Source organism: Phycodurus eques, chromosome 8 (assembly GCF_024500275.1).
Source record: "Phycodurus eques isolate BA_2022a chromosome 8, UOR_Pequ_1.1, whole genome shotgun sequence".
Taxonomy (NCBI): Eukaryota; Metazoa; Chordata; class Actinopteri; order Syngnathiformes; family Syngnathidae; genus Phycodurus; species Phycodurus eques.
In genome coordinates, this window is record NC_084532.1 from 12,462,417 (window position 1) to 12,472,839 (window position 10,423).

General features: G+C 40.8%; 1 protein-coding gene across 6 annotated transcripts in view; it reads left to right on the forward strand.

Annotated features, from left to right (window-relative positions):
• opa1 (OPA1 mitochondrial dynamin like GTPase) overlaps positions 1 to 10,150 on the forward strand; it is a 36,884-nt gene extending 26,734 nt beyond the window's left edge. For 5 of the 6 annotated variants that reach the window (XM_061683135.1, XM_061683138.1, XM_061683137.1 and 2 more), the window contains 10 exons: positions 1,050 to 1,215; positions 2,487 to 2,639; positions 2,736 to 2,844; positions 3,422 to 3,501; positions 3,587 to 3,727; positions 3,815 to 3,931; positions 4,016 to 4,109; positions 4,266 to 4,376; positions 8,494 to 8,568; positions 8,656 to 10,150. In XM_061683135.1, coding sequence (XP_061539119.1) covers positions 1,050 to 1,215; positions 2,487 to 2,639; positions 2,736 to 2,844; positions 3,422 to 3,501; positions 3,587 to 3,727; positions 3,815 to 3,931; positions 4,016 to 4,109; positions 4,266 to 4,376; positions 8,494 to 8,558 — 1,036 coding nt within the window. In that variant the 3' untranslated portion in view covers positions 8,559 to 8,568; positions 8,656 to 10,150. The remainder of the gene's footprint in view (positions 1 to 1,049; positions 1,216 to 2,486; positions 2,640 to 2,735; positions 2,845 to 3,421; positions 3,502 to 3,586; positions 3,728 to 3,814; positions 3,932 to 4,015; positions 4,110 to 4,265; positions 4,377 to 8,493; positions 8,569 to 8,655) is intronic. The other variant, XM_061683136.1, reaches the window with a different exon arrangement.
• The last annotated feature ends 273 nt before the right edge of the window (positions 10,151 to 10,423 follow it).

Sequence of the window (10,423 nt, forward strand, 5' to 3'; positions counted from 1 at the left end):
TTTGAAATGCTGTGTTACATTTAAAGCAGACGTAACAAGACAAAAAGTTCAACTTTGTTCTCGCCAGTCTATAGAATATTGTCCCAAAAGACTAGGGAACTTTTCAGTTTTTTTTTTTTTTTTTTGGCAATAGCAAGACGAGCCTTCTTTTTGGTTAGTTGTGGTTTTCGCCTTGGAACTCTTATGTGGTCACTGAAAATTAACTCCGCTTTCCAAAAAATGTGATTGGCCACAGTTAATTCATGATTTCACAAGGGGAATTTACTTTTTCACACAGGGCCAGGTAGCTTTGAATAGATTTTTATAATAATATAATAAATCACCATTTAAAAACTGCATTTTATGTTGACATGGGTTATCTTTTGTTTGATTATCTTAAACAAAGTGGGGAAACTATGCAAAGAAATGAGAAATTGAGAAGGGTGCAAATACTTTTTCACGGCACTGTATTTAAGGAGGGATGTAGGGATAGGGCTTTATGCATACTGTTGATTGTGCCCGGTATGCTTGCCATCATTTCTTTGCGATCAATATTCTTGATAAATGGTCCATGGACATGAATAGGGGTGGCCCTGTTGTCCAACCTGCGCTATTGGAGATCATTCTTCTTGACTGAAGATTGCTGTCCAGAACAAAAGGGGGAACATATTGAAATATGAGCATCTGTTTGTGATAAATGAGTCACAGCTCTGGTTTGGTCTCATGGGGACATAGTGTGGCATTGGTCCATTGTCAGAATGCCATTAGGGCATACAGTGGGTTGACTTCAGTGCTAACAGGGTCGCAGTGAAACTGTATTGGAATCCACAGTCAAGTGCAATCATAGCTGTGGTGATACACTTGAAAGTGAGTCTGCTGAAAAAATTTCACTCTTTTTATATCTCTCTCTGTCACCTCATTGATAGATACCATTTGGTTACTATCAGCCTTGTTTTAGCATCAAGCATGTTAGGACTACTTTAATAGCAATCAAATACAACAACCAAATGCTGTCACCTTTTTATCTTGAGTCCTTGGAAGTTGTCATATTTCATTTTGTACCGTCACAGGGAAGCCATCCTGCAGAAGAAGCTGTGGGAACGTGTTTCCACACATGTTATAGAGAACATCTACCTACCAGCTGCACAAACAATGGACTCTGGGACCTTTAACACCACCATAGACATTAAGCTGAAGCAGTGGACTGACAAGCAGCTTCCGCACAAAGCCCTTGAGGTAAAAACCTGAAATATGTTGAGCCATTAATTGAGCTGTTCTTGGATACCTGTACACAGTATAATGTAATTTTGAAGGTTAATCCAATTCAACACAACGTGGTGATCAGTTGACAGCTCCGCCCCTCTCTTCACCCGAGTGTTGAAGACATGCAGCCGCAAGACCGATGACTCGACCACAAAGTCGATCATCAAACTGCGACCTTGTGTCCTGGTGCCGAGGGCACGTGTGGGCACCCTTGTGCTGTTCGTTGTCCATAACGAACATGGTGTTCGTTATGGACAATCCATGGTGCACCCAAAAATCCGTATCGTGTAAAGCCTACTATTGATCATAGTATACTAATGAAAAAAATATATCTGGCATTCGACGTCTGGTTTATAATTGGATTTAAAGTTACTTGGATAACAGATTGCAATATGTGCAATTTAATAACGAACACTCAAATAAATTGAAGATCACTTATGGGCTACCCCAAGGGTCTGTACTGGCCCCCATGTAATTTATATTATACTTTGACATCTGTAATATCTCCAAAATCCTCAAATGTGTGCTTTTTTGCTGATGTCACAATTCTATACAGTTTAGGGAAAAAAACTGGAGCAGCTTCTGACCACTGGAAAATGAATAAAAAATATTGAAAAACTGACATCCACAAATTGTCACTAAATTTAACTCAAACAAGATGAATAAACGGACCAATATCATGATTAACTCCACTAAGCTACATAGTCTATGAAACTAAATTCCTTGGAGTTGCTGATCAAATGTGCTTGAAATCTCAATGTGAAAACCAAGATGTCAAAAACCATAGCTATTCTCCATAAATCTAAGGATGTCTTGAATAAAACATCATTATATACACGCTGCTGTTCACTGTTACTGCCATATAGGATTTATTTTGTTGAAATATGGGGTAATACATATAAATCCAACACTGTACTCAATCTTTAAACTACAAAAAAAGACAATCAGAATTATTCATCCATCCGGCTACGTAAAACCAACCAATCGACAATTTTTTTAAAAAAAAGAGTGATTTAAAAAATATACAAACTAGGTAGGTATAAGGAGAAAAAATAAATAAAATTAATGACTGTGATGAAGTAGTTAGCAATGCTAGCTTGAATATTGCGGGTTTTGTGTATTTCAACTTTTAAAATCTCCATTACACTTAGATCGACTTATTATTTGATACTTACAATTTATTGCATATGATTAGTTCTGTACTTTACTATGTCATTACTAATTTAAAAAAAAATGTTTTTTAGGTTGCTTGGGAGACGCTGCAGGAGGAATTTGCTCGCTTCATGGCCGAGTACAAAGGCAAAGACCAGGATGACATTTTTGACAAGCTGAAGGAGGCTGTGAAAGACGAGAGCATCAAAAGGCACAAGTGGAACGAGAGGGCCATGGACAGCCTGGTAAACACATTGTCAACATATTCTGGCTAACTGAATATAAGGCCATATATGTCAGCTGGCCTTTTGTAATCTTCTTGTTGTGGTGTGTGCCATCAGAGAGTAATCCAACACAATGCCTTAGAAGACCGTTCCATCACAGACAAGCCTCAGTGGGATGCAGCAATTCAGTTCATGGAACAAACCTTGCAGTCACGACTCAAAGACAGTATGTGCTGTGCTTTGTGTTGGAAGCTTTTTTTTTTTTCCATTGGAGCTCCTAATATATTACTGTCAGGCAGAAACCCCATTTGTCCGAATATGGTCGATGTAATATTTTTTCCACAAATTGATACTATTGGTGTTTCCTCAGATTATTTTATTTTTACACATGAACCAATTTGAAGTGTTGAGAATAGTTTGAGATCAAAAATCTACTTACTCTTTTCGACACAACTGTCTAATAAGTGTCGTATAACTCCACCATTTCGTCATTCCATTGGAGCCTTGCGGCATTATGTTGCCTCAAGTTTGAAAGTCTGGATGTGTTTCAGACAATATCGAGTGAAAATAGTTAGTTTAGATACATTTGAGTAGGTCTGTTTTGGTTTTAAATTTTTTTTAAAAATCAATAGTGTAATGCTTCGTTGTCGAAGGAAGTGCATCAACCATGAAGTTAAGTTTATGTGCAGATTAATTTTTTTCATTGCATCACTCATGGCTCTTAGATCTTGGACTGGATCAGATGAACTCGCTTCTACAAAAAATGTTTTATATGTTAATATTCCCTTATTGTTTTTTTGCAGCTGAAGCTGTAATCATAGACATGGTGGGTCCAGACTGGAAGGAGAGGTGGATGAACTGGAAGAACCGAACACCAGATCAGGTAGTGTTTCTACACTGTTCAGTGGCTCTCTTGTTTTATAGGTACCACATGATTAAGTGCTTAACCTGTATCTCTCCCTTTGCAGCACGTCAGGAATGAAACAAAAGCTGAGCTGGACCGCTTGCTGAAGTTGCACGATGAGCACACAGCTTACCTGGCCAATGATGAGGTCACCACAGTCAGGAAGAACCTAGAGGGACGAGCGGTCGAAGTAGACCCAGTGCTTGTGAGATCACGATACTGACATTTTATTGTACTGTAATAATTGTTCTATAATGTGGTCTACTGAGTAACTCCTTGATTTTCTCTCCAGATCAAAGACACATGGCATCAGCTATATCGACGACACTTTTTGCAAAAAGCATTGTCCCACTGTAACCTCTGCAAAAGGGGTTTCTACTACTACCAGAGGCACTTTGTTGACTCTGAGGTAAAAAGAAAGGAAACATTCTAAGGTTGTCATTGTCACCTTCAGTTTAGCTGTATTCAAGTGGCTGTTGCACATTTCCCCCAGTTGGAGTGCAATGATGTGGTTCTGTTCTGGAGAATCCAGAGGATGCTGGTCATCACAGCCAACACATTACGACAGCAGCTCACCAACACTGAAGGTAAAGAAAGACCAGTCTCGAGTGGTACTCTGTTCTCCAACATACATAGCTTTTACTTGATTATTCTGTGATTTGTACAGATTGTTGCAATACATTGTTATTAAAGTTGAAAATATAGATGTATTTTGGGAGTGTGTTGTACTTATTTGTCAATAGTCCGCCGACTGGAGAAAAACGTGAAGGAGGTGCTGGATGACTTTGGAGAGGATATGGAGAAGAAATCTCAGCTCATCACTGGCCGCCGGGTCCAACTGGCCGAGGATCTCAGTAAGACATCATTTGAGCTTGTACATTTTTCAGATGGGTGTAAGATTGCAAGAATTATGAGACGTCAAAGTGGCCAATAGGTCGCAGCAATGTTTAAGGAAGCAGCTAAAGTGAAAGTATTCAGTTTAAGAGCCAGATGGCTTCGTTAAAATAACTTAGTTGCCTTTGCCAACAAGTTTCAACTATAACAAGCAGCAATGCTGGGTTGAAGCAAAGAAGTTTATAAAAAAATTGCCTCACATGAAAAAAAGGTTAATGGAGTCGTCTTCTTTTCCTTTCGGCTTGTCCCGTTAGGGGTCGCCACAGTGTGTCATCCTCATTCCATGTAAGCCTATCTCCTGCATCCTCCTCTCTAACACTAACTGCCCTCATGTCTTCCCTCACGACATCATCAACCTTCTCTTTGGTCTTCCTCTAGCTCTCTTGCCTGGCAGCTCCATCCTCATCATCCTTCTACCAATATACTCACTATTTCTCCTCTGGACGTGTCCAATCCATCGAAGTCTGCTCTCTCTCATTTCTAATTTTATGCAGCCTGGTCACTCCTAGAGCGAACCTCAACATCTTCATTTCCGCCACCTCCAGCTCTGCTTCCTGTTGTCTCTTCAGTGCCACTGTCTCTAATCCGTACATCATGGCTGGCCTCACCACTGTCTTGTAAACTTTGCCCTTCATCCTAGCAGAGACCCTTCTGTCACATAACACACCTGACACCTTCCGCCACCCGTTCCAACCTACTTGGACCCGTTTCTTCACTTACTGACCACACTCACCATTGCTCTGGACTGTTGACCCCAAGTATTTGAAGTCCTCCACCCTTGCTATCTCTTTTCCCTGCAGCCTCAATCTTCCCCCTCCGCTCCTCTCATTGATGCACATATATTCTGTCTTACTTTGGCTAATCGTCATTCCTCTCCTTTCCAGTGCATGCCTCCATCTTTCTAACTGTTCCTCCACCCGCTCCCTGCTTTCACTGCCAGATCACAATGTCATCTGGAAACATCATGGTCCACGGGGATTCCAGTCTAACCTCATCTGTCAGCCTATCCATCACCACTGCAAACAGGAAAGGGCTCCGTGATGATCCCTGATGCAGTCCCACGTCCACCTTAAATTCCTCTGTCACACCAAAAGCACACTTCACCACTGTTCTGCTGCCGTCGTACATGTCTTGTATTATTCTAACATACTCCTGCCACTCCACGCTTCTGCATGCAGTACCACAGTTCCTCTCTGGGTACTCTGTCATAGGCTTTCTCTAGATCCACAGAGACACAATGTAGCTCCTTCTCTGTACTTTTCCATCAACATCTTCAAGGCAAATAATGCATCTGTGGTACTCTTTCTAGGCATGAAACCATACCGTTGCTCGCACTTCTGTCCTGAGTCTAGCCTCCACTACTCTTTCCCATAACTTCACTGTGTGGCTCATCAACTTTATTCCTCTATAGTTCCCATAGCTCTGCACATCACCCTTGTTCTTAAAATGGGCACCAGCACACTTTTCCTCCATTCCTCAGGCCTCTTCTCACCCGCTAGAATTCTGTTGAACATGCTGGTCAAAAACTACACCTCTCCTAGATGCTTCCATACCTCCACAGGAATGTCATCAGGACCCAACTGCCTTTCCATTTTTCATCCTCTTTAATGCCTTTCTAACTTCCCCCTTACTAATCATTGCCACTTCCTGGTCCACCACACCTCTTCTACTCTTCCTTCTCTCTCATTGTCCTCATTCATCAACTCCTCAAAGTATTTTTTTCCATCTATCTAGCACACTACTGACACCAGTCAACATATTTCCATCTCTATCCTTAATCACCCTAACTTGCTGCACATCCTTCCCATCTCTAGCCCTCTGTCTGGCCAACCTGTAGAGATCCTTTTTTCCTTCTTAAGTGTACAACCTGGCATACATGTAATCATATGCCTCTTGTTTGGCCTTTGCCATCTCTACCTTTGCCCTACGTTGCATCGCAATGTATGCCTTTCACCTCTCCTCGGCCCTCTCAGTCTCCCACTTCTTCTTAGCTAACCTGTACTGTGAGGTTCCACCACCAAGTCTCCTTCTCTCCTTTCCTCCCAGAAGATACACCAAGTACTCTACTGCCTGTCTCTCTGATCTCCTTGGCTGTAGTGGTCCAGTCTTCCGGAAGCTCCTCCTGTCCACCGAGAGCCTGTCTCACCTCTTCCCAAAAAGCCGCACAACACTCTTTCTGTCTCAGCTTCCACCACATGGTTCTCTGCTCTGCCTTTGTCTTCCTAATCTTCCTCCCCACCACCAGAGTCATTTTACACACCACCATCCTATGCTGTCTAGCCACACTGTCCCCTACCACTACCTTACAGTCTGTAACCTCCTTCAGATTACATCGTCTGCACAAGATGTAATCCACCTGCGTGTTTCTACCTCTGCTCTTGTACAACCCCAATTCCAATGAAGTTGGGACATTGTGTTAAACATAAATAAAAACGGAATACAATGATTTGCAAATCATGTTCAACCTATATTTAATTGAATACACTACAAAGACAATATTTACTGTTCAAACTTATAAACTTTGTTTTTAGCAAATAATCATTAACTTGGAATTTTATGGCTGCAATACGTTCCAAAAAAGATGGGACAGGGTCATGTTTACCACTGTGTTAAACATTGAACATTACATATCTTGTCTTTGTAGTGTATTCAATAAAATATAGGTTGAACATGATTTGCAAATCCTTGTATTCTGTTTTTGTTTAACACAACGTCTCAACTTCTTTGGAGTTGGGGTTGTAGATGTTTACCCTTGATTTGAAGTAACGAGGTCTCAAATTCCTTCTGTTTAACTTTTGTTGCTAACCGATAATATATAATCCGGGAAAGAAACAGTCGTCTCCTTTGCGAGAGGCTGTCCCCCCCCGCTAGCCACTGTGTGAGCGCGGTGTCTGTGTGCAGATGATTGACACACCCTTTGGTCACGCCTCCTTTCACTACTCTGTTATTGGGTATTCTTGTCCCTTTGTGCCAAGTTTTGAAATAATTAAAATTAAATTCGAGGCATTAGATGGAGGGAGTCACTGATGGTGTAGTGGTGCATTCGCCTGACTTCAGTGCAGGCTGTGTGGGTTTAGTTTCCCACTTAATGACGGTGTGACTGTGAGTCGTTGTCCATGTCAATATATGTCCTGCTGCTGACTGGTGACCAGTTCAGGGTGTAGTCTGCCTTTCGCCCAAAAAGGCTCCAGCACCCCGTGACCCTGAACAGGATAAGTGGTATTGAGAATGGATAGATGGATGGGGACAAAGAGGATTGAATCAAATTATTTTATCTCGTAAAGGGGAACCACGTCTCTTTTTAGATGTGTAAAACTTCAGGACAAAGTCACAAAAATAGTCTGTCTCGTAATCTGAAGGTTGCTACAGGAATTAGGTAAGAGTTCTCGATAACCAGAGGTCTTTTGTCGAACCCAACACACACAAATGATACAGGTAGTGGATTTTTATAGAAAATTTAATGAAATCTAACTGGGAGTCTACAGGGAGATTGAATTTGTGATGTGAGGGTGGATTGAGCGTGCGGTGACAATGCATAGAGCTGGGTGTTTCTGTTCTCATTCATTTAAACCCAAATATGCACCAATCTGTACTTTAGTAGACCGCAAGTTGGACCTACGTTGCGTGGAACACAATTTAGGCAGGCTGGTCGATCTCCCGAATGTTTGGCCCGTCCGTTCCGCACGGGGAATAGGTGGATTTGGTGGAAAAAGGAGGAAGGAAAAAAGAAAAAGCAAGAAAATGAGTTCCAAGGCAGAGCGGCCAAAGCCCGGGTGTCGCTGTTCGCAAGACGTTTGGAGCAGACGTGCGCCACCCGTTTCATGCCCAACGGAGCTTGCCCGTGAGCTGCCCAGGCACCCAAAAGGGTAGCTCGGGGCGCTGGCAGGGTGCCCTGCGGCAGGGAAAGGTCCGATGTGTCCTCGCCACCTCGTGGTGAGAGGTGGGCCTTCTCTATCACAAACATATTCCGGATTGTACAAATGGATGATCTACTTTGGAGAATGGATTCTTCATTTCTCTCCATGTATGACTGTTGACAGTGTCTAAGCGAAACCTGATTTTTGTGATTCTTTGCAGAGAAAGTTCGAGAGATCCAGGAGAAGCTTGAAGCCTTCATAGAAGCTCTACACAAGGAGAAATAAAAAAACACAGGTAGGAGTAGTCAGACATGTAAAGCCAAAAGTTTATTTTACATGGAGAATGTCTCATGTCCGTTTGTTCCTCTACTCTGCTTTACAGAACTCTTGAGAATTAAAGGTAATGTTTCACCAAAAAAATAGTAAAATGCACTGATTAATAGATTTTGACAGTCATGGGCTGCTGGACGTTAACACGTCACCCACACCCCTCTCATCTAATTGTAATATTCACATCTTCGCTCCTTGACCTCCTCTGACGTAGATGGAAAGATGGACCTTAAAATAAGGAAGATTTGTCAGAAGATGCTCTCTTGGAATATATTTTTCTTTTTCATTTGGGTGGGGGAGCTGTTCCGGGTCAAGAGTGGAACTTATGGACACGACCTCCCATAGTTCAGTCAGGAGGAAGACCACAGACCATTACAACACAGAACAGAGGACGGCTGCATATTTGTGACTCGTTGTCCCTTTTGAGCATTCACCTTGTTTAGTTGCACTAAAGCTTGAAAGTATTTGTGATGCCCCTTCAAACTTTGCGTCATATTTGATCCACATAATGGCACCATTTGGACAGAATCAAATGTGGACCTGGACTCAATATTAAAGAATAATTTCTGCTTGAATTTAAGGAAGCATTTATTAGTTATGTCTGCAAAGTCCATACAATATACCCACATGTTCCTTATTTTGTTTATATGTGTGTGTGAATGTGTGTCTGTGTGCGCATGTCGTTACGTTTTCATGATCGATTTCACCATTCACAGCTGTATTTCCAAAAGATTTTACAAAATTACTCCACTTTATTTAAATGTGTGTAAATACAATTAGTGAAACATAATAAAGAGTAAGCATGTCTGTAATTTGGACAAATAAACTCAGAATAATGTAATAAAACTAATAGATTAATGGGAACATTTCTGCATTTCTTTCTGGTCTACTTTGAGCACAACATTGGGTACACGTCTAATAAGTGACAATACAAATATTATACAAGAAATATGCCTTTACAAAGGTAACCCTGTTCAGTTTTGATTGGTATTAATTTAACATGTTTAATGTATTAAAATGTCTATAGTGGTTGTAGTTTGCAGCGATGTAGACGTGCACTGAATCATACCCGGATCTGTTTCTAATATTTTGCACTTTTGCAACCACAATAATAAACATGCTCCATTTCCTGTTCAAGACCAGATAAAGTTTTCGTTCTCATGTCACCTTCATTTGGACTACAGTTGACTGTCATCCATGTAAACCTTCATTCTTCCCACTTTGTTAGTTTGACTGAAAGGGTGTGCTAACGGTCATTGTTTACCCCAGTGATTCATGTACTGTATGTATGTATATGTGTGTATGGGTACAAAGACAATAGGGTGTCCTCTCTCATACAGGTACTGCAATGTTAAATTAGCAGCACTGTTATAACGCATCATGCATATGAGGAGCAAGCACACTCGTCTGAAATAAAATCAGCGAGATGGCTGCTAAATCTTTTATGTTGAAACTAAGTCATGTTTGCATGGAGTGACCTATCAAATGTTCTTTATTTATTACATTTGTGTTTAAAAGAAAAAATAAAATTCAATTGGAAAAACAAACGTTTCTTTTCACAGCTTTTGAACTTGTCAGTTTAAAAAACAAAAAATTCAACTTCAGTACACGGAATAAATGTATACCGTTTATTTACCAAAAAGATCATATTGCTGTTTATGTATATTAGTTGGAATTATAACATGCTAAGTTTTGAAAATGATACAAACTAGAATGTTGCTCTGCAGAAATTTGCACTATTTAAAAAAAAAAAAAACAAATTATCTATTTATTAACTATCTCTGTAAGGCTTATTCTCTCTAGGGTTGCGGGCCAGAGGC